Source organism: Oryzias latipes, chromosome 11 (assembly GCF_053564925.1).
Source record: "Oryzias latipes strain Hd-rR chromosome 11, Olatipes_Hd-rR_3.1".
In the NCBI taxonomy this organism is placed as follows: domain Eukaryota; kingdom Metazoa; phylum Chordata; class Actinopteri; order Beloniformes; family Adrianichthyidae; genus Oryzias; species Oryzias latipes.
This window is the reverse complement of record NC_136247.1, coordinates 1690106-1713641: the sequence shown is the minus strand read 5'-3', so window position 1 is coordinate 1713641 and position 23536 is coordinate 1690106. Positions and strand designations below refer to the sequence as shown.

The 23536-nt window shown below is 46.7% G+C and overlaps 1 protein-coding gene across 1 annotated transcript in view; it reads left to right on the top strand.

The window, feature by feature from the left end:
* Positions 1 to 23221, top strand: part of fndc5b (fibronectin type III domain containing 5b) — a 28265-nt gene extending 5044 nt beyond the window's left edge. The window contains exons 2-6 of the mRNA XM_011481366.4: positions 2424 to 2542; positions 5297 to 5495; positions 11798 to 11887; positions 12555 to 12745; positions 19262 to 23221. Of these exons, the coding sequence (XP_011479668.1) occupies positions 2424 to 2542; positions 5297 to 5495; positions 11798 to 11887; positions 12555 to 12694 (548 nt within the window). The 3' untranslated portion in view covers positions 12695 to 12745; positions 19262 to 23221. The remainder of the gene's footprint in view (positions 1 to 2423; positions 2543 to 5296; positions 5496 to 11797; positions 11888 to 12554; positions 12746 to 19261) is intronic.
* The last annotated feature ends 315 nt before the right edge of the window (positions 23222 to 23536 follow it).

Here is a 23536-nt window from a genome sequence, read left to right as displayed (position 1 = left end):
GCCGCTGTAACCGTAACCAAAACCTAAACCTTCCTCCGGGTCTGTGCGGCCCAGAGAAAAGTTCAGCACAAACTGCATGTATTTAGAAAATTACGAGCGAAAAGATACGTTCTAAAGGAAAGTAAGGAACTCCTTCATGTGGTCCGGGGAGGGGGCTGTCAGGTGTCCTGCTTTCAAACCCTGTCATTGTCACGCCCCCAAGAGTCATATACCCCACTGTGATTGGTTGGTCAGCTCTAGGCCCCTCCCCCTCCACGCATTTTAGCCACTCACAGTGGCTTTCCCTATTCTTCTCACACGCAGTGGCCGCCTCACACACAGGCATCACGCGAGTGTGTGCTCGCGTTTCATGAGTATGTGCGCGAGTGTGTGTGTCTGCCTGCGTGCGTGTGCGTTTGCGTATCATTGATTATTTCATTGATCATTGATGTGCCCCTTCCACGTTTAATGTATAAAAAAATACGAAGGGTGGGGGAGGCAAATTTACTGGTCGCACATGTGCGACTGGATGTAAAATTCAGTCGCACACTCTCAAATTTTGGTCGCAAAATGCGACCAATTGCTCGCAGTCTGGAGCCCTGTTCATTGTGTCTATAAATTATACAGAGTACTTAAATTATTTTTCTATCAGACACTGGTTTGTTTTTGTTAAACGTGCCGACAGGTTTCGGTGGAATACCTTCCGCCTTCGTCAGAGTCGTCATCAGGTGGTAGTGTGTGACGTCTTTAACCCTTGTGATGTCCCCCCCTTCCATTGACGTGTTCTCCCTACCATGACAAAGGTGGATAAAGGTGGAACGATTTCATGTAATCCATGGACACCAGTGAAGATCACAAATCATTGAAGAAAAAAGGTTCAGAGCACTGCCTAGTGGGTCTAGATGACCCAACTCCCAATGGTAAAGTGCCTAGGATAGCACAAGGGTTACAAACAGACAATTGTGACTGAGGCAGACTTTGACAAGTGACTCCGCCCCTTGATGTCCGTTTTTTGCTGGAGGATGTTGCTATGAGAGAGCAGGAAGGCCCCCTCATCCCGGTTCATGGGAGTGTGGGCTGGCTTTCGTATCTCCACCGCCTCCATGTTCCATCTGCGGTGTCTGTTGTCTTCAGTGCGGAGGACTTTGGCCTTTTCAAAGTCCATGATGTGGTTTTCTTGTTTGCAGTGGTCCGTTATTACTGATTTCATATTTTCTTGTACTGCCTGTTGTCGTCTGGCTTTTGTTAGTATTTTATTTATTTCCTTTTCGCATTGTTTTTGATGTTCTGTTTTTCTTGTGATGAAGTGCGGACACCTGTCAAAGTTTGACAGGTGACTCCGCCTCAGTCACAATCATCTGTTTTTAAAGACGTCACACACACTACCACCTGATGATGACTCTGAGGAAGGCGGAAGGTATTCCACCGAAACATGTCGGCACGTTTAACAAAAACAAACAAGTGTCTGATGGAAAAATAATTTAAGTACTCACGGATTGTGTTCAGACTGAAGAATCTCAGAGCGAAACGAAGCTCAGTCCAATTGGAAACAAACCGAGACCACCTCCAAAGATGGGTCCTAGAACGGTTCTTGCTCCTTGACCAGGGTTCACTTGGTGTATTCAGACTGAAAATCTGTTCTGGGTTATTGGGGGAAACGAACTCTGGTTCACTTTAAGCAAATCAAATTTGTCTAGTCTGAATACAACCTTAGAAATGTCTCCCAGCTTTAATTTTCACCCGCTCAGTGGCCTAGTGGTACAGAGCCTGCCCTGAGACCGACTTGGGGTTTGATCCCATGGTGATGTCTAGCCAAAAATCTAAAAACTGAGTGGTAGAATAACACGGTCTTTGCCCATTCACCTATTTGCTTATTTTTAAATATTAAAAAAACAGATTAATTGTTATATTCAATAACAATTTCAAATTAGGGAACCAGCCTGTCTAGTTTTGAACAGCCACACATGTGTTGTCACTTAGCGTCATGGTCTGACTGCGATGGTCCTCTGTCAGGTCAGACTCACTGGAAAGAGGCTTCTGATGTTGATGGATGGAGAAGGAGCATGACCACTAAGAGCCTCACACTCCAGAACAGCTCTGACACTTAACAAGCTCACAACACAACAGCAGGTTTGATCCTCAGAAGCTGCATTTCACACTGTTTTGTAATTTGTTGGATGGATCATCAGGGTAAAGAGCCTACAGCAGCTTTACAGGTTCATGAGTCATACAGCAACAGGACGTATGCAGCAGAAAAGAACAAAAGAAAACAGAGACACCAACACCAAGAAACCTTTGTGCTTAATTAGGCCTGATATAAATGAAAGCAGAGGGATCAAACTATCAGAGACCAAGAGCAGATGAGCTCAGAGGACAAGTTCAGAGTGATGGGGGGGTGTCCACATGTCCATGAATGTTAATGACTTCTCCTTTTTCTGTGGCAGACACAGTGCTGTCAGCTCCGCTTAATGTGACCATCAGAGAGCTGGGGGTCAACTCTGCAGTGGTGACATGGGAAATCTTGGAGGGGGACCCGGTCATTGGCTTTGCCATCACCCAACAGGTACCTGAGCACAAAGACATATCCACAACACAGAGAAGACAGGTTAGAACGTGTCCAGACGATTAACACAGATGAGACTTGTTCAGATGGCTCCAAGGAATTGTTGAACTGATGCTAAGCTTAATTCAGACCAACTGTTGCTCTGTCTAATGCCACATGTCCACACAGATTGCCCCTTTCACTGGATCATTTTGATTTTGATTTGATTTATTTCAAGCATTGTAGTCAAAGCAATAAAGAATTTACACATATTTATCAAACTCATTACAGAAATTTTGAAATGCATAGTTTAAAAAGACAAAAAATAAAACAAAACAAAACGTCACTTAAATCACATTTGCTTAATTAAATATAGAGATAATTAACTAAAGTTAAGTAGAGCTTGATTTATAGCTTGAAAAGGAGTGGGAAGAAGCAAATATAATCCCACCCCTACTGAGTTCATTCATTTAATAGTTTGACAGTTTTTGAGATCCGGTTCTGATCAAATAAGATTCTCTTCAAGTAACAAAATCCAGTGCTTATTGATGAATGATTATCTTCACAAAACATTCATTCATGATTTCAATTTTGTAAACTTCTGTTAGTGCTCAAAGAGTTTTGATTTTCATCTTCAAAGAAGCCCATCTGTGATCATGGAACAAGTGTCTTTGGGCAAGACAACAAACCACATGACATTGCAGCTCTGTCTCCGTCAGCATGTACATATGTGTGAATGAGTTTGGTTGTGTGCAATGTGTGTGAATGTATGTAAATATGTGTGTGGGATTATGTGTTTTATTGTGTGTACATGTGTATGTTAATGTATATATATGGGTTGGTGTTTTAAACAGTTTAATCATAAATCAGACTGCTGTGCTGATTCCACATCAGCTGCATTCATTGTTTTAACAGCTACTTTAGCTACAGAAACTTTATTGAAATTCTAGCACTGAGCGCTAACTCATATTGAACAGAGACTTCGTCACCGACAGCTTAGAAGAAAAAAAAGTAAGAAAGGTTGAATTAATATAGGGTATAATGGCTCCCAGAAGGAGCCGGCTCTTGTCTTTCACACCAAAGAGCCGACTTTAAAGGTGTTTCATTCACAACCTACACATCAGTCCTCTGGTCGGGTCTCGGCTCTGCTGCTCACCTGCTGCTCCTCAGGGATTAGAAGACTCTTTACAGCATCTTTTTCATCTCATCTTTGAGCCACTTTGGAAAGTAATGTGACTGCATCAATGAGGGCATGTCTGTACTTTGACTGATCCCCAAATCTGCGCTTGGATGCGTGCATGTATGCGGCAGTAACCTTTATTGTTTTTAATTAATCCCAGCTTTGTTTTATTTGATCAATAGAAAGTGTCAGAGGCTGCACGGTGGTGCAGTGGTTAGCGCTCTTGCCTTACAGCAAGAAGGCCCCCGGTTTAAGTCCCAGCTGGGGGACCTGAACCAGAACATCAACGGGGGACCTTTCTGTGTGGAGTTTGCATGTTCTCCCTGTGCATGCGTGGGTTTTCTCCAGGGTCCCCGGCTTCCTCCCACCATCCAAAAACATGCTTGATAGGTCAATTTGCAACTCTAAATTGTGCCTAGATTTGAATGTTAGAGTGAATGGGGGTGTGATTGTGACCCTGCGACAGACTGGCGACCTGTCCAAGGTGTACCCTGCCTTTGCCCACAAGTGACCGGGATAGGCTCCAGCAACCCCGTGACCCTAAAAGGGCAGGTGACAAACTGAATATATGGATGGTGTCATTCTTCCAGCATTGACTTCCTCTTTTTACCAGCCAGGAAAAGAGGCTCCTCATCCATCTTTAGCTCGTACACATCATTCAGGACCACTTCAGACTGCACCATCGGTCGGGTTCAACAGCGCCAGAATCACACGCCGTTTGGCAATCAAACCCTGACCTCGTTCACCTGTCTGTTGTTTTCAGCACATTTTCAATCAGAGGAACATCTTTCCTGTTTCCTTTAGTCAGAGTTACTTTGCTCTGAACTCAGTTGCTCTTTATCCAAAGGAGAAACAGTTCTTCAATTCAGATAAACAAGCTGAGGGCTGAAGTTGATCTACTGTGACTTGTTTTTTAGATAAATGTGATGCTGGTTATGAGTGGATGGGAGCAGAAACTCAAACCTGGTTTGTCATGAAAGTTATCAAGAATGAATAAAATGACCAACAACCAGCCGATACGTCATTGAGGTGAACAATAACCGAAGTTTGCCTGAACATCTTAAATATCATGTTCAGGCGATTGTGACTCTATTTGACAAATTTTTATCCACTGGAAGCCAAATTCTTCAGGAATGTTCCTTCCATCGTTGCTTGATAAACAAAAGATCCATAAGGAGCCTTTTTCTGGGAGGTGTCAGCTGACCTCAGCAAACAGCTTTCACAAGGTGAAAATCTGCGTCTCTAGAGGAGCTCACAGGGGCACAGCGGCCATTTAATCCACTAAACCTAATTGCATCGGAGAAGAAGAGCCCAGGAGGTTCGGTTTAAGCTCTCTCTCCACTGTTAACCCAGGCAGACATGTAGTCGTTAGCACAAATTGGAGCCAAACAGGAATATTGGATTTACCAGGCAATCAGCTGATCAAGCCTAAATCCTGGGAATATTTTTCTGAGGTCTGTAGGTCTGTAGGGGGCAATCAGCAGCTGAACAGAGGATTTAACTGAAGATACAAGCTTTGCACAAGTATCTGCATATTTGTGTGTAGAGCCAGTAATAAGCTGAGAATGTGTTGTTTTTCCTTGATGCTGCTGCAGAAAAAGGATGTCCACATGCTGAGGTTCATCCAGGAGGTGAACACCACCACACGCTCCTGTGCACTGTGGGATCTGGATGAGGACACAGAGTATATTGTGCACGTTCAAAGCATTAGTATGGGTGGGAGCAGCCCCCCAAGTCAGCCCGTGCTCTTCAGGACGCCCAAAGAGTCAGAGAAGATGGCGGCCAAAAGTCCAGGTGAGTTTACACTTCCTCCTGTTTTTAAACAGTTTGGTTTTGGCTCTCCTTTTACAAACCCAGCAACTGTATTCAGCAGGATACGTTGTATAATATCAAAAGTATGTGCTCACCTGCCTTGACCCACATATGAATGGAAGTGTCATCGATTCCTAACCCATAGAGCTCAATAGGGACACGTTGGGGAATGGGAGCAAAGATAATTCAGTGCATAAGGGAGAACACAGATTATAAACCATCAGCAAAGGTGAAGTAAACTTTTGCCTTTCCACTTCCTCCCCTTCAGACAAACATGAACGTTCAAATCCTCACACCAGTTTATGCAAGCACTCTTTAATGATCCGCTTTAGTCCACAGGCAGCCCAGAAATGAAGATCTATGTACTGTTTTGGGTTGTTTTCCCTCACAAAAACAGAGGCGTTTGTTTTCTAGAACACTCAGTATCTTATCATCCTGACCCAGTTCTGTAACCATAAACCGCAGCTCCAAACAGTCAAGACTTCCCACTTACCAAGCTCCACCATGGAACCTCTGCTGGCGATGAAGACAAGGACAAGAGACCTACATCAATCTGGATTTAGTTGAATTTCTACTATGTGATAAAAGAACCCACAATTTCAGACTTTGACTGGTAAAATGTGAACACTTAGGTGTATTTATTTATTTTTTTTAACTTGTCCTGTCCAACAGCTGGGCAGGCAGATGAGAACTGAGGGCCTCTTGTGTTGGACATATTTTACTTTAACAAGAGGGGTTATTAATCTTCAGACAAACCAGAGGTATGTCTGAATAAACCCCTTTTATAATTGAGGCCAAACTTTAACTTTAACAGAGAGCAGGGAGGCATGGGGGGAAAGAGAGCGCCGCCCCAGCCCAACCAGGAGAGCAGCCCCCCCGCCGCACCGGGAGGGCCCAACGCAGGGCCCCACCCGAGAAGGGCACCCACAGCCCCAGACGAGCACCCCATCACCACCCAGGAGTTCTGGGCATCCCGCCGTCCTACCCCAGGTACGAGCCAGGACCCCCCAAGGGAGACCCGCTCCGCACTCCAGGCAGCCACCCACCCGGCCCATGGTTGGTCCAGGAAGGAGCAAGGCAGGGGCCAGCCGCCCCCGCCCAGGAGGGGAGCACCCCGGGGAAAAGGGGGGCCCACAAGGGGTGTTGTAAACATGGCCCGACCAGGCTCGGCCAAAGTTGGAAATTTGGCGGGGCCCAGCGCTCAAGGGCAAGGACCAGAACCCACACCACAGGGATACGGACACCCCCCAGGCTCAGGTGTAATGTGAACCCCCTCCCTGCGTGGAGAGAGCACCGCCGGGCCCAGGAAGCCGGCAACCAGGGGACACGGCAACCGTTGCCAAGGGCCCAGTACCCCCCACCAGGGATGGGGTAGGGGACAGATGGTCCTAGGTCCCACCTTCCTTGCAAAATGTGTGTGCGTGTGTGGGTGTTTGTGAGGGTGTGTGTGTGCATGTGTGTGTGTTTATGTTTGAATGTATATTTTGAGGAGTAAAGGGTGTGTGTACTAAGGGGGGTGCAGTTAAAATTGGCGAGTAGGGCACTGAGGGGACATCTCCTGATTACTCACAGTGATGTCCCCTCACCCTTCCCACCAAGGGGCCCTAAATGTCTAAGGTGCGGTTAAAATTGGCGGGTAGGGTGCCAGGAGGACATCAGCTGCTTGCTGGCAGTGATGTCCAAGCACCCCCCCTACCAAGGGCCCTACATGTCTAAGGTGCAAATAAAATAAATGGGATGGGATGGGAAGAGGAGACTCACACACCGGCAGAGCTCCTGGCCCTGCCTATGAGTGTACGTCGTGTTGTGGCACCTCTGTCCTGGAGAAGGCTCACGCTTGCTGCAGTTCCAGCAGCTCCAGTGTCGTCTCCCTCCGCGTCAAAAAGCTTTTTGCAAAAATAGGCAGAAGGGAACGTCTTGGCTGGCTGATCCTGGCATTATGAGAGCACGGCTCTGACCCCTGTGTTAAAGCCATCCACCTCCACAATGAACTGACTGCTGGTCCGGGTGATGGCGGGTGGGTGACTGGTTAAAGCGCTGTTTCAGCGTCTGGAAGTCACCAGAGTTCAGATTAGTGGCTTTGGAGTGCCTTTCCGTAGAGAGGTTAGTGGGGCTGCCACCGTACTGAATCCACGAATGAAGCACCAGTAAAAGTTGGTCATTCTGAGGAACCGCTGCAGCTGTTTCACTGTGGTCGGCTGGGACCACTGCAGCACCGCCTCCACTTTGCCCTGATCCATTGCCACGCCCCCCGCACTGATCACATAACCCAGAAATGTAACTGAGGTCTTGTGTAACTCGCATGTCTTCCCTTTTGTCTCCCCTTTTGATGCATCAGTTTGTGTTCAATCAGCTAGCCGCTGTAACACCTTACATACATGCGCAACGTGCTCCTCAAACATGTCAGAGTAAATCAGGATGCCGTCAATGTAGACAAGTGTTGCAGCATGTCAGGGAAGACGTTGTTGACAAACACCTGGAACACAGTGGGGTGTCACAAAGACCAAAGGGGTTGACCAGATACTCAATGTCCTGTTGTCCCGTGCTCGAATGCGGATGAGGTTGTACTCCTCAGATCAAGCTTTGTGAAGAAGTGAGCTGTGCGGAGCTGCTCCAGAGATGCAGGAACCAGAGGCAGGGGATAACGGTACTTCACAGTCACGTCATTAAGGCTGGGGTAGTCAGTACACAGCCTCAGACCACCATCTTTCCTCTTAACAAAGAAGAAGCCGGCTGAGGCTGGAGATATTGACAGTTGAATGAAGCCCTTTGCTAACTCCTCTTGGATGTAAGCCTGCATGGCTTCGACTCAGGTTGAGAAAGCGGGCACACCTGGAGAAAAGAGGAGAAAAGCAGCCTTGCTCTGATATGCAACCCTTTATGTTAGTCATGTGTTGTGTATCGATGCAAAGCCAATATGAAAAGACGCTTTTCTCTGTGTTAAAATCAGCTGATTTATGTTGATCGCTTAAACCACGGGACGTTCTGACTTCTGACACTGCACAGCTGGTTTTCCTGGTGATGTTTTTGGCGTTGCAGCGGCTGACATTCAAAGAGTTCATCCACAAACACTCGCTCATTTCGCTCCACCCGTCATCTCACCAGAAATGCAGGATCATTACAACGTCTCCGTTTCACTGTGGCAAACATAGTTTTTTTTTACTACAGTGCGCATTCATTTAAATCGCCCGTTCATGAAGGCCGACACGGAAAAGTGGCAGTATTTATACAGGTCCCCTTCAGAGGGGGAAAATGACCATTATGAGAAGAGATTGTGTGACACGTGACATCAACCCCTGGCTTAAACAGAAAAGAGTTGGGTCTGTCAAAGAATGTGTGTTATTTTGGTGTCACCAGTAGCCGCGGTTACATGGGCAGAATATCTTGATCGGATCAATTGTCGGGTTAAAATTCACCCGTGCACATGGGATCAGAAAACCTTTTTCCGATTAGAAGAAACGTGGGTCACACTTTCGGTCGGAATGAATCATTTGGGCATGCGCAGTAGTGTTGAAAAGGACTGAGCGACATTTATTTCTGCTTCCCCAAACTCGCTGCGTGAGCTGGCGGCTCTGCTGAGTCCTGCAGCCGCTAACCCAGAGCGGCGGGACGGCTCGCAGTCTGAATTCTCCCACACATAACAAAACAACACAAAAAAACACGCACACCGAACAAGCCTCCTCCCCCCCTCAGACACAAAATTATTAATCCAGCTCCTCTGCTCACTCAAGTGCCAGTGGACCGAGTGAGCGTCGGGGGTCACGAAGCGCTCCTTACCCGCATCTCCCTCGTGAGGGGTGAAAGAGAGGGGAGAGCCAGCGGGGCGAGAGTGGAGCGGCGCTTTTCACGGGGCGTCCACAGAGCAGCTGGTCGGTCCCGTATGCGCTCCATAGCTTTCTCTAAGCGAAACACCGTCTATGCGTGACGTAAACCAGAGCAGTAGTGACACACGATCGGATAAACGATCAGTAACCCACATATCTCCATCGGGAAGAAATTCTGATCCAAATGAGTCTGACCGGGGCAGAGTATTCCGAACGGCGCGTTTACATGACGCATTTTCTTTCCGATCAGGCGTTCATTCCGATTACTTTTGCCCATGGAAACTCGGCTTGTGATATCTCTGGTATTAAAAAAATATTTATAAGCATTAATAGTTTGCAGTTTTTGAGATTTTTTAACAGGTAACAAAAAGTTTGACCTGGTATTAGTCATAGCTCTATATTTCCTGCCTCAAACACCCGTAAAGCAAATCCTATTGGCTGTCTGCTGATGAAAGAGGAGAAAAGTCTTCTACATTTGCACAGATTCTGTTCTTCAGGGCTGCCACGGAGATTTAACGCCCTCAAAGCAGTCATAGGTGTGCCAGAGGTGTGCCGTGGAAACAGAAACATGTTACCTTTCTAAATCAACTAGTGTAGAAACCCACCAACTTCTTCTTTCATGCCAAAGGCATCAGATTTAATTCAGAATAATCACCATGGCAACAGGAGACTTAAGGCAAGCTAGACCAAAGAGATATGAAGAACATCATGCCCAGCTCATCTACACAAACGCTAAAGAGTTTGGACTTTAGGGACAAATCCGCCCCTCCTGCAGTGGCTTTCCCTGTATGTGCAGCACGTGGAACAGAGAAGAACGTCTGTCGTCCTTAGAACAAATGGACCAGCTTCAACAGTCTTCCCTCACTATAATGCAGTCTCACTGTTTTGCTGATTTGGGTTTTTTTCATCACATTGTGTTCTGCATTCTGTAGTCTTAAATGTCTTCCATGCTGTGTCTCATGTACAGAACCTTCAGTTTGTCAAATCTTCATAAACCTGTGATTAGAGATCAGCTCTTTCTGTATTTTGTTCTAAAATGGACTTATTTTTCTATGAAGGTTTGAACTTTGAGAGTTTAAGAGAGAAAAGAGGCGGGGCTTTTCTGTGCCTCTGGCATTGGGGGCCGCTGTGGCGGTCCTGCTGGCCTTGGTCTGGGTGATGGACGTGACTGCCCAACGGGCAGATTTCCTCTATCTGCTATACCGCGGGGGTGTCGGTGGCGCCCCGGCTGCCGCCACTGCTTTGGTGGGAGTCTTGGTATGGGGGTGACCGAGCACTCCCTCTATTTTCACATTCCATTATCCACCACAGTAGAACACAGACACTCACCTGAGCACAGGTGTCATCTCAACAGTATGTGCGACAGAATGAAATGCTTCACATGTGTGTGTTTGTATGCATAAGTATGTGTGTGTGAGCTGTAGTAGCATTGTGTACATGTTGACATGATTGACTAACATTTACACCCCCCCGGTTCTACAATCATCTTTGGTACCTCACCCCCCCCCATCTCTAACATCCTACTTTCGTCTGCTTTCTTCTTCTTTTTGTCCAGTTTGACAAAAAATAAAATAAAGTACATAATCAATAATCATAATCAATATAAATAAAGCTTTGCCTTTACAAAAGGGGTTTATACAAATATACACCTTGTGTGTCAGAAGATTCATAACCCCCTGTTGTAACAGTAAAGTCTGTCCAACAGAAGAGGCCTTCAGCTCTGATGTGTTTGGTCAGATGTTGGACAGGACAAGTTAACAAAAAAAAGAGAGAGAGAGAAAAGTGTGAAATGGTAATGTCTGTCTGAGAAACATTTAGAAAGTGTGTAGTGAGAAGTTTTACAGCCATAACCCTTGTGCTATCCTAGGCACTTTACCATTGGGAGTTGGGTCATCTAGACCCACTAGACAGTGCTCTGAACCTTTTTTCTTCAATGATTTGTGATCTTCACTGGTGTCCATGGATTACATGAAATCCTCTTTACCTTTATCCACCTTTGTCATGGTAGAGAGAACACATCAATGCAAGGGGGGGGGGGGTCATCTAAGATAGCACACAGACAGAACTGCTTCTTGGATTTCCCTGTTGCTGGTTATTTTTGGTCCGTCTCTCACAAAGAACAGGTCTGAAAACTGCAGCCAGCAAAGGCTGAGAAAAATAGAGAGACTGTGTCCAAATCTGAGAGCATGTTTCAGAGCTGTCAGTGAGAAACCCACAGTGATCGATTGGATCGGGATCCACCTCCTCAGCCTCTGCAGACCTCTACACCACTTAGCTTTAATTACACCAACCTGAGTGGAGCGTTTCCACCAGCAGGCCGTTCTGCCCTCATGTCACCCGCTCTGACTTTTGAAATCTTTTCCTGCTATTTCAGTAAACTGGGAGTTTCACTGTGAACGGCCACATCCTCAAAGGCTCTTTGTTGACTCTCACTTGCACTTGTGTGTTCTCTCTCTCTAGACGAGGTGACAATGGAGGAGGTCGGTCAGGCTGCCCAGCTGAGGGCTGGAGAGCTCATCATCATTGTTGTGGTGCTCGTCATGTGGGCAGGTAATATTCCTCCTCAGTACTTCACATTTATCACAGCAGAAAACAAGCGAGGTCTCTGACTTGGTAGTTATGAAGGAGCAAACAGGCATCTCTGTATGAGGACTTTAAGGTGCTTTCAGCTTTCAGCAAGGACACACACTGTCTGTTTGGGGAAAAAAGCAGGAAAGTTCTGTTAGGATGGAGTCACAATAGTTTAAAGTCCAACACAAACTGTTTTTGTCTGTTGCACTTCCAGTTTGTTACCCCAAGCTAGTTCTTCATGGCCCACCACCCTGCATCTTTTTCTGGTCAAACTTTCAAATTAATTTTGAGTTCAAGTAGAAAACAGGAGGCATGTTCCTTCTAAAACAGGAAATAACACCAATTAATGATAGGAAATTAATACTGCAATCTAAACAACCTTCTGAGGATTACACATTTCTCTTGTGATCAGTGTTCAAACTTGACAAAAATAGTTATTTAGATTATATTGTTATCGTTTGATATGAAAAACCATATGGTGACATAATAAATTCTATATCGCCCAGCCCTAAGAACACTCGTTGCTGTGTTTCTGGAATCCATTTAACTGGATCATGTGGTTAGTGAAGTTAGACAGAGAATGTATTATGGCGACCGTATGGAATGAGAGGGCTTGGTGGTAACTTGGGTGTCGTTCTCTTTTTAGGAGTGATCGTCTTGTTCTGTCGTCAGTATGACATCATCAAAGACAACGAGCCCAACAACAACAAGGACAAAGCCAAGAACTCTTCAGAGTGCAGTACTCCTGAGCATCCACAGGGGGGACTACTGCGCAGCAACGTTTAAGACTGAACCTGCATCGCCTACTGCAATAATCAACCTAAGACCTCAGGGCAGGTGAGGTACTGTGATGGGGAAGGAGCAGCTTTAAGCTGTTTGGACAAAATCTAAATTTCCAATCAAGTATGGAGACCTGCTCCTCAAGATCCAGGAAGGTTTTTGTGGCTGTCTCTTCTACGATCAGTACTTTATACATGTCGCATCTTGGGGATGTCATCAGAAGACCATGTTGACTTTCACAGCTACGCTGTTGATACCCAGCTTTAAGTCGCTGTGTCTCCTGATAACCATGAACACTTCAATTGTATTTTAGAAAACGTCTTACAGCTCAGCCAGGACAAAACTGTAGACAGATACTTTTACCTAAACTTTTAAAGAATTTAAACCTTCTCATTGTGTGAGAAACCTGGGCGTACCTTTTGACTCTGAGCTGAATTTTATCTCACACATCAAAAGTGTCGTTAAGACAGGATTTTATCATCTCAAAAACATGGCCAGAGTCCGCCCATTCCTCTCTGTCGCCAGCAAAAGGGTGCTGATGTGTTCTTTCATTTTTACTCGTTACTTTAATACCCTGCTCTCTGGTTTACCAAAAAAGTCTCTGGGCTCTTAAGCTTGGTTTCCACTCAGCGGTCCGGTCGTGTTCGGTATTTGGAGCTTGTACATCAGTATGCCGGACCAAAACATACTATTTATGGGCCTCCGTTGTTTGTAGGTCCGTAGCAAAATGGAGCGGACAGGTTAGGGTACTAACCCTAACTAACCTAGCTACTATTGTCGCACAATCAAACCGGTTGATTGGCAGAAGGTCATTATGACAAAAGAAAGCACCAAACCTACAGGGTAAGATAACTGTCAATAAGAAACATACGCATAAATACAAAATTGTGCACAAAATAATACAGTGTTGTCCCGATGCATTTTTTGTTGCCAGAACAGCTGATCGTATAAACAATGCACCGGACCTGGAAGTGGGGTGGTGGTGGTGGTGGTGGGAAGCAGACATTCCTCTTATTAGATGTAAAAAAGTCCATGTTTGTCAAAAAATGAGATGATAATAATGAGAAAACAAAATGAACAAAACAGAGCAGGTGGTGGAGAGACCCCCGCTTCCCTGCTGCTTCCACTCGCCCGTCTGCCCGCCGGCCAGTGGCGGCAGGGAAGTGGGGCGCAGGATGCCTGCTTCGCCAGCCAGTTTTTTTCCGGGACAGGCAGGGAGGTGCACTCACTTCTGCCCCTAGACCTGTCCAGATGTACCTTGCTTTTGCACAACAGTTGCCGGTGACCCCCAAAGGGAAACAGTGGGTTAAGAAAATGGATGGAAAATAACTAAATCCAAATAGCCAACTATAGATAGCTAATGTATCTGGTTTAGCTCGTGCTGGTTTGCGGCGCCTTCCGTCCATGAAACCAGGGTTCGACTCTGGGCTGCTCCCTGTTCCCTTCTCAACCTTTGTGCCGGTTCCAAGCCCGGTTTGAGAAGGTTGCGTCAGGAAGGGCATCCGGCGTAAAACATTGCCAAATTTACCATGCGACTTGTTCGCTGTGGCGACCCCTGATGGGAGAAGCCGAAAGTGGAAGAAGATAGCTAATGTAAGACAGCTGGTGGCCGACCGTGGCGATAGTTAAAAAGAAATTTAAAAAAATGTCAAAAAAGAAAGAAAGTAGGATATTCTGATCCTATTGACGTTTGTTTATTTATTTATTGTTTTATCTTTTTTACAGCAGCAACGGTCGGCTACCAGTTAGCCTTCTTTAGCTGTCAGTTAGCTTAGCTGTTTTTCTTTAGTTATCCTCTTAATATCAACTAATTATAACAGAAATGCCCCTCTTTTTTCTTTACATCTAATGAGTAAAGTGGCATGCTACCGCTTTCATAGCGGTTTTTCCTGAAACTATCCGCTGGTGTTTACACGATCAGCTCCTGTCGCCCTGCACTGACGCAGCCGGAGATTGCTGTATTATTATCTATTTTATTTCATTTTCAACAGAGCTATGGTGACAATATAGTTTCCCCCAAATGGGATAACAATAACATTCTAAAAAGTTCTATTTAATTTTCGTTTAATAAAAAACCTTCAATCCGCATGCATGCGTGTAACAAATTCAGCGCGGTCACCGATTCACATCCAGGAGGACGAGACTCACAAATCCGGCCACTGTGATGCCTTCACATCAGTACAAAAACGTGGCATTAGTGGACAGAGTGTAGCTACACGAGTGTAGCGTCCTACATGATCAAAGAAAATAGTGCAATCAAAATTGGTGTTAAAAACCACATTAAAAGATAGTTAGAAATAAATGTAAACCATTCGACAGCAGTTTTATAGCATTAGCATCAAACTCTAACATATTTAAGAAGCTAATATCACTTTTGCAACGGCTAACTTAAAACATCAGGAGAGCGCAGAGAACAAAACTCACCAGCAGGGGTGCTCATTTAAACTGAGGAAGGAGGGGCAGGTGCCCCGTGGTGAAGGGAGGGTGTGTCACACTAATTACCTTCCCTGTGCAGCAGCTGACAATGTGGAACTAATATATTTCATAAAAAAAGACTAAAAAATTTATAAATCATGTGTTAACTCAAAACAAAAATAATTTTAAAATAAAACTCACACTGTAAAGATTTCAGAATATTCATACAAAAATAAGTCGTATTCAAAGCAAAGACAAATCGGATTCACAACAGACATGTTAAACGTAAATCTTAATGTTGTGTTCATATTTTTTCTGCATAGTTGTGGACAAAGCATCAATTTTTGTGCAACTTTGTCCTTATGAATAGGTGTTTTTTAAACAGATTCCTTACTCCATACAAACCAGCATCAGCATATTCCTCTTTCTACTCTTCTTTCAAGCAGCATTAAATGCTTTGTAGATACCTCTTGGGACCCCTGGTCGCTCTGGGTGTCATCCGCTTCGGCTACGGGGTCTGGGGTGGGGTGGGGGGCTTGTCGGCCCTGTCCTGTGGGGGGGCGTTCTGGGGGAGAGGGGGAGCCCACTATTGGTACGGGACCTTGGTGGGTTGACGGTTCGGGGGCTCCGCTGAGGCAATCGGCGGTTGCCCCGGCCGGTTGGCTGCCTCGGTCCCGTCGAGGCCTGACCAGAGCTCTTCTAGGGCCGGCGTTTGGGGGTGGGGGCCTGGGCTTGCTCCGGGGGGCCGGCGCTTTCTGGCTCCTCTCTCTCTGTGTGGGGTGGGTGGTGCTGGGCCTGGGGTGTCGGCGCCTCCGGGGATGGGGCCCCTGGTCTGGGGGGGCCGGGCCCCTATGCTGGGGGGGGAGGGGGCTGGGGACAGCCTACCAGCTGTCCCCAACTTACCCCCTATCCTCATATAACCTCATTTTAGGGTGAGGGGGTGGGGGGCTTAGCCTGCGATGCGCCTTGGGGGGGGGGGGGGGTACCGGGCAGTGGTCCCCCCCTCCCATGGTTGCTGTATGGAGTGGGGCCCCCCTCTTTCGGTTTTATTTGCACCTTAGACATGTAGGGCCCTTGGTAGAGGGGGTGCTTGGACATCACTGCCAGCAAGCAGCAGATGTCCTCTTAGCACCCTACTCGCCAATTTTAACCGCACCTTAGACATTTAGGGGCCCCTTGGTGGGGAGGGTGAGGGGACATCACTGCGAGTAATCAGGAGATGTCCCCTCAGTGCCCTACCCGCCAATTTTAACTGCTCCCCCCTTAGAACACACCCCTCCCCCTCAAAATATACATTCCAACACAAACACACACACATTCACACATACACCCTCACAAACACACATACATGCACACACATTTTGCACGGAAGGTGGGACCTAGGACCATCTGTCCACTACCCCTTCCCTGGTGGGGGGTACGGGGCCCTTGGCAACGGCGGCCGTGTCCCCTGGTTCCCGGTTTCCTGGGCGCGGCCGTGCTCTCTCCGCGCGGGGGGGGGGGGGGGGTGTTCACATTACACCTGAGCCGGGGGTGTCCGTGTCCCTGGGGGGTGGATTCTGGTCCTTGCCCCTGGGTGCCCCTGGGTGCTGGGCCCCGCCAAATCTCCAACTGTGGCCGAGCCTGGTCGGGCCAAATTTACAACACCCCTGGTGGGCCCCCTTTTTCCCCGGGGTGCTCCCCTCCTGTGCGGGGGCGGCTGGCCCCTGCCTTGCTCCTCCCTGGACCAACCGTGGGCCGGGTGGGTGGCTGCCTGGAGTGCGGAGCGGGTCTACCTTGGGGGTCCTGGCTCGTACCTGGGGTTGGGGCGGGGGGATGCCCAGAACTCCTGGGTGGTGATGGGCTGCTCGTCTGGGGCTGTGGGCGCCCTTCTCGGGTGGGGCCCTGCGTTGGCCTCTCCCGGCGTGGCGGGGGGGCTGCTCTCCTGGTTGGGCTGGGGCGGCGCTCTCTTTCCCCCCGTGCCTCCCTGCTGGCCCTGGCCTGGGTGGCGGATTGGGTCGCGTGGGGGGCGGTTGTTCCCTGCCTGCTGCCGTGTGGCGTTGTGGGGGTTCCGGCAGCCGCTGCTGCTGCGGCGGGGGTCTTGGTGTGGGGGTGGCTGGGCACTCTCCTTCCTTCTTTTCACATTCCACCGTCCATTTTAGAAAAGCATAAACACTCACCTGAGCACAGGTGTTAGCTCACCTTTGCACTAATAGTTTGCATGATTTAATGACTGAAATATTTCAAACTAGTTGAAAGGGCATGAGTACGCATGTGAACACTAACTGTTTTGTGTACATGTTGACATGTGGACATTTTTGCAGCTAGCAGGTGTGTCGATAACATTTGAGTGTGTGTGGACAGGCCCCGCCTTTTTTGTACTACATTTGAACCGTACCGTAATGATAAACAACCAGTAAACTTGCTGCTCTATGCTGCTTCATGGTCTTATCCCCCCCCCTCCTATTATCACCCTCTTACCCCCCCCCTCTCTCTCTAACATCCCTCTCTCTTCTTCCCTCTTCCGTACGGTCCAACACCAAAGATTTTCAAACATGATCAAAATGAATAAGGTTTGGTCTCAATTCCAAAAGGGGTTTATTCAGACATACCTTTGGTTTGTCTGAAGATTAACAACCCCTATTGTTAAAATAAAATATGTCCAACACAAGAGGCCCTCAGCTCTCATCTGCCTGCCCAGCTGTTGGACAGGAAAAGTTAAAAAAAATGCTTTGTAGATACCAAGTACCAAAAGACAGTCGGAGAAAAAGGAGCTGCTGTATGACCTTGTTGATGTTGTTGATAGCTTTACTTTTGCTGTTGTCGCACTACTATGACACAAAGCTATGCAATCGGTCCACACCTTGCATGCACTGCCTTGAGTGGAAACACTCACCTAAATTTCCTGGACCATTCTAAACCGGACTGGAACGGACCGTACCTTGCCGTACCGCACAGTGGAAACGAGGCTGTAGTTGTTCCTAAGGTGAGGACCAAAAGACTTGTGCTATCCTAGTCACTTTAACGTTGGGAGTTGGGTCATCTAGACCCACTAGACAGTGCTCTGAACCTTTTTTCTTCAATGATTTGTGATCTTCACTGGTGTCCATGGATTACATGAAATCTTTCCACCTTTATCCACCTTTGTCATGGTAGAGAGAACACCTCAATGTAAGGGGGGGGGGGGGTCATAGGATAGCACAAGGGTTAAGAAGAGGCTCAAAGTAAAACGTTTTTATCGTTTTTTTATATACATGATTATTCTTTTAATATACTTCTCATTATATCATCATTTTTGGGCACAGTATTTAAGTTAAATTTATATTTGTTTTTAATGCTTTTTAGTTCCCGTGCCTCCTGGTGGGAATTCATTATTCATGGGCACTACTGGCTCCGCCTGTGGGGGGTGCTGTTGCAGTGGTGCTGGCTCTCACTGGAGTGGCTGGGGTCCTGCTCTGTGGCCTATAGCTGTAGAGTGGACCCTGCGCTGCCCTGTGTAGGGCGATGACCCCGTGGTCGGTCTGGGCCTTGGAATGATACAGTTTCTTCACAGCAGAACCGAGCCAGACTGTTTCATCAGAGCTGCAGTTCTTTAGTCTTTATTCAGTTTTCATAGGAGGGTTATACAGTATTGGGGGAACTGGGTGGGTGGAGGGAGGAATCGGGGGAGGGAGGGGTGCTAATTTTTTTTTTTTTAAACACTTTTCATTTTTCATGAACATTTTATTTGCTTTTATGTAAAGCACTGAATGAAAAGCACCAAACAAAATAAATAAAGTTTGAAGTTTTAAAAATCTCAGGAGTACTCCATTTTTGTTGAATTGGTGGAAGATCCTTAAGTGCTAAAAGGGAAATTTTAACCCTTGTTCTATCTTAGATGACCCCCCCCCCCCCGCCCTTCCATTGACGTGTTCTCCCTACCATGACAAAGGTGGATAAAGGTGGAAAGATTTCATGTAATCCATGGACACCAGTGAAGATCACAAATCATTGAAGAAAAAAGGTTCAGAGCACTGTCTAGTGGGTCTAGATGACCCGACTCCTAACGTTAAAGTGCCTAGGCTAGCACAAGGGTTACATCACTGTAGCAGCAGAAATGAGGAGAAAGGGGAGCTGATGCATTGTGAGCTGCAGCTGACCTCTGACCTGCTTTGAGTACATTACCTGTGTGTCTTTCAGAGCCTGAGACCGACAGGAAGCCATCCCCAGAAACAAGAGAAGAAGGCTCGCACCAGAATTCTTCTTGACCCACCGGAGAACTGAATGGATTGTCAAAAATCAGAGCTCCAAACATTCAGACAGCTTTTTGTTGAGACCCAAAGTGGACCGAGGCCCGTTGAACGCCGCTGCAGAAGCTCAGCTGCTCTGCCCACTCCACAGCTGACTCCCAACCGTAATGTGGAACTGCAGGGGTCGATCTCCTAACATAAATGTCCCTTCTGGATCAGAGATTGCAAACTTTGGAAAGCTGTGGGGATACGTTGGTCCGGGATTCAGTTAGCAGACAACAAAACAAGCTGAGCAAACCCAGAACTTAGTTTGTGTTGGTCCGTCTGCACGCCTCCATTTGTCTTTATTCCACCCGTGCAGCAGCTCTTCCCCCCCGCGTCTATGTTGTCTCTAAGCACATGCAGTTCCTCTCTTTCCTTGTCATGCGTTTCATGAAGGTGTTCAGTTCTCAGCTCTCTGCCATCCTGGATGCTTTTGTTTGAAGCTGTGAACTTTGACCTGACTGAGGTAAGCGTGGCCTGCAGTTCCTGATGCTGTGGGTCTTTTCTGTCTTCTTGGAGGATTTGTGGGAAACTCATTTTGATTGGTCAGCTGCTCTACTGAAGGTTCACTCCATGTTTTCTTCACGCATGGATGATGCAATCACTTCTCTGTTCTCAAAGCAGCAATGGCTTTATGCATCTTTTCTTCTCAGTTGTTGCTGAATTGCTCTTGGTTACAAGAGTGTGGGCTGCATAGTGTGGTGCTCAGGACCGTGGCATCACAGCCAGAGGGCTTTGGTTCTGCTGGTGCATGTGTGGGTTTTCCCCAGCTTCCTCCCACAGTCCAAAACATGCTTCATAGGTTCATTAATTCATCTAAATAGTCCCAAGCTGTGACTATGAGTGTGTGGGGTATCTGTGTGGGCCTGTGATGGACTGGAGAACTGTACCACACCTGTACCTGACAATGGCTGGGATAGTCCTGATCAGGTTGCAACCCGTTAACCTGAGCAGGTCTAAGTTGGCTTTGGAAGTGGATGGATGGATGCAGCCAGACGTCTCGCTTCTGAGGTCTGAGAGTTTTTGGTTGAATTCCCTTTGTCTGCCGTGAGTAAGTGAGGTGTGGCTGCAGAAACGGAACTCACCTTACAAAGGTTTGGTGAACCTTTTTGGGGTCATTGGGGTCATTTTTTCACACAGGACCAGTAAAAATTCTTTACTGTTATTTAAAAGCTGGATTTTATGTTTATCTGCTATATTTTTGTCCAATATTTACACTTGTTTAATGATCTGAATTCTTTAGCTGATAAACAAGGAAGAGATGTGGTGAACCAGAGGATGAATGAATGTCTTCATTTTAAGATGAAGATGAGTTCAAGAGTGGATGATCTCCCACCTCCTCAGCTGCTGCAGCTCCTTTCAGAGGTTGGATATGAAGGAGCAGGGACTTGATCAGAAATGTTCAGCCTCAGATAAGGCTGCATTTGTTCTTCAGGCCTCCTGCTTAATGAAGTGGTCTCATCCTGACAACAACTCTCAGAAAAGTCGGACGGACGGATGCTGTGCTCCACAGAGACACCATGAGAAAAGACCCAACCAGCGCCTCATTCGTCAGACATGTACACGGCTGTGTGGGAGGCAGTGTGAGCCTGGATGCAGCTCTATTTTGACTTTTCACCAGCTTTGCCAACTCCTCCTCTTCATCTTCCTCTTCTGTTGCTCTCCTGTATCCTTGCTGTCTGCCACCGTGTCCTAATGCTGTTTCTGTGCCGCTCCACTCCTCCTGCTTTCCCTCCTTCCACAGTCCTGTCCCATCCTCCGCCCCCCCCCCCCAGCTCCCCTGCTCCTCATTACCTCCACCTCCCTCCTGGCTCTGCATCAGCTCTTCACTCTGATTCCACCTGGCCCTCTCTGCTCTGCTCATTTATCACTGCTGCGCCGCAGACTGGCGGAAAGAGCACTTTACTGCATAACCATCAGGGAAAAGCAGGTGGAGAATGAAGGATTTTAGTATTTTAAATGTGAACTCCACCTGATGGAGGCTGAGCCAAATCTAAATAAAACCCATCTTTCTAATAGCAACACAGCAAAGGTTAAGAGGGAATTTTTACTTGAATCTAAAAAGTCAAAAGAACAGAAGTTATGTGGGATCGGTGCTTTTGTTTCATTTAAGGAGTCGTCTTCTTCCATTCAAACTGCTGTCTACAGTGTTTGTCCCTCTGCAGTGATAAAAGCTGACCTGCAGATTCTGAAGGACACAGCACTTCATGATAGAAGTGGAGCTGAAGAACAGGCAGACACTGGGGGGTGGAGGGGTCCAGGAAGGCTTGTGGGGTCAAACCAAGTGGTGCTGCTATCCATTCGGGGGGGCAGGACCACAAAAGGATCCAGAGTTCTCTCTGCAATCACTCTTTCTTTGTATGTCCTGTTGTTGTTCTCCAGTCTAACATTGTCTTTCTGTGCAAATGACACGTGCACTGGAGCAGTACCTGTAGTGCATGTGTATTTGGAATATTTTTACAGCCATTTGGTGATTTTATTGTCTAAATTCCACATCAACATGGAAAACAGAAGCCTGCAAATGTGGCTTCAGCTCAAAGTTTCTGCCATGAGAACCGTGACAGACCACAATCCCACCTTTGGGGTTACTGTCAGAGATGGGTCAGCGTGTCAGCCAAACACAGCCCAGCGGGGATGACGTCCTCCTTTCATGAACGATGGAGCCCACAGAGCTGCCCCCCCCCACACCTTTTCCTTTTTTTTACACTCAGGATAATGAGCCGAATGGAATTAATTCTCAGTATTTCATTTTCTATGTCTTATATGTGGGCTTAAATTTGGATTAAAGGGAACAAAATGAACTTTACAGTGTTTCACAAGAAAGACAAAAATTCAAAAAGGCAACAAATTCATCAAAAAAACAGTAAAATAACCTGTCAGTCTAGTCAGGTGTCTTTATGTTGTAGGACTCAAATGTTAGCAGAAAGAAAGTATGATTACTTTGAGTTAGGAGCAGGAAAAGGTGAGTTCTTACAGAAAACCTTTGTTTAACTGTGTGGCTGCTCACTGGCATCTTTGGCTAAATTAGCAGCAAATGTTTATTAAATCCGTTTTAGATGATTTTCTGACGGAACAGAACCCAAGTATGGCTGTTCTCTGCAGCATCCTCCCAGAAGATCTGTCTTGATGTGTGATAGAGCACATCTGCTCTCCTGGTCAGACTTGTGTCAGTCCAGCACTCACACTGACCCAAACCATCAGAGCCAGACGGTTGTACACATGACAACCTGTAGGTGGCAGAATGAAAGAAAAAAGCATTGACAGCCTGTATCTTCATTTTTCACCAAGATCTGTTTTTAGAGTCCAATGTTTTTGCGACTTAGTTCTTGTTTTGGTGTCCCAGTGAGAAGTTGTTACACCGATGTTTATGCTACCGAGCACAGCTTTGGAGAATGGAGCAGCAACAGGTTTACTGATCACAGCAGAGCCGTACTATGACACATTTTGGAAGCAGCAAAAGGCTGGACTGTGTGCAGACAGTTGAGTCTGTGTCCATCTGAGGCAGTGCTGCTCAAGGCGAACCTCCAGTGAGGCGCGAGCGAGCGAGCAGCCGACAGAAGAGGAGAGCTGGGACGACCATGACGACAGACAGAACCCAACAGAAGGAACGACGAAGTGTGGGAAGCACAAATGAATGCAAATTTACTTAGAGGTGTACATGTTCCCGGATGTTGCCGGAGAAGCAGGATTTTATTCAAAAATGTCATTTGCATCACTTTAAGTCTGATGAGGTTTACTGGTAGTCAAAGTATCTGTGATTCCTCATCATTCCAGTCTTTGCAGTGTGTCCATCTTTACATCCTTTATATGGGATGTTTGTCTGTTATAATGGATGCAGGCATGTTATTAAATTCCACCGTTGTCCCTGTCTCATTGTAACTCTTTAATAAATACTTCAGTGGAATCCTAAACCAAACTCTAGCTGACAGTTCCTGTGTGGACCAGGTCCCTCTGGGATGGCTGTAGACCACTGATGGAGCCAAGACTCAATACTTTCTCCACAATGACCTACGTAGATTAAAACTGAATGTTTACTTGTGTCATATGTTTGTACATCATCTTATAATGAAGAATCATGGACTTACAGCAGATTTTGTGAGTCGGTGTTTTCTGTACGACCATGTTGTTGTCATGGTTTAACCAGTTCATGAGGGCTAGCATGACTCTGCTTATGACCACACCC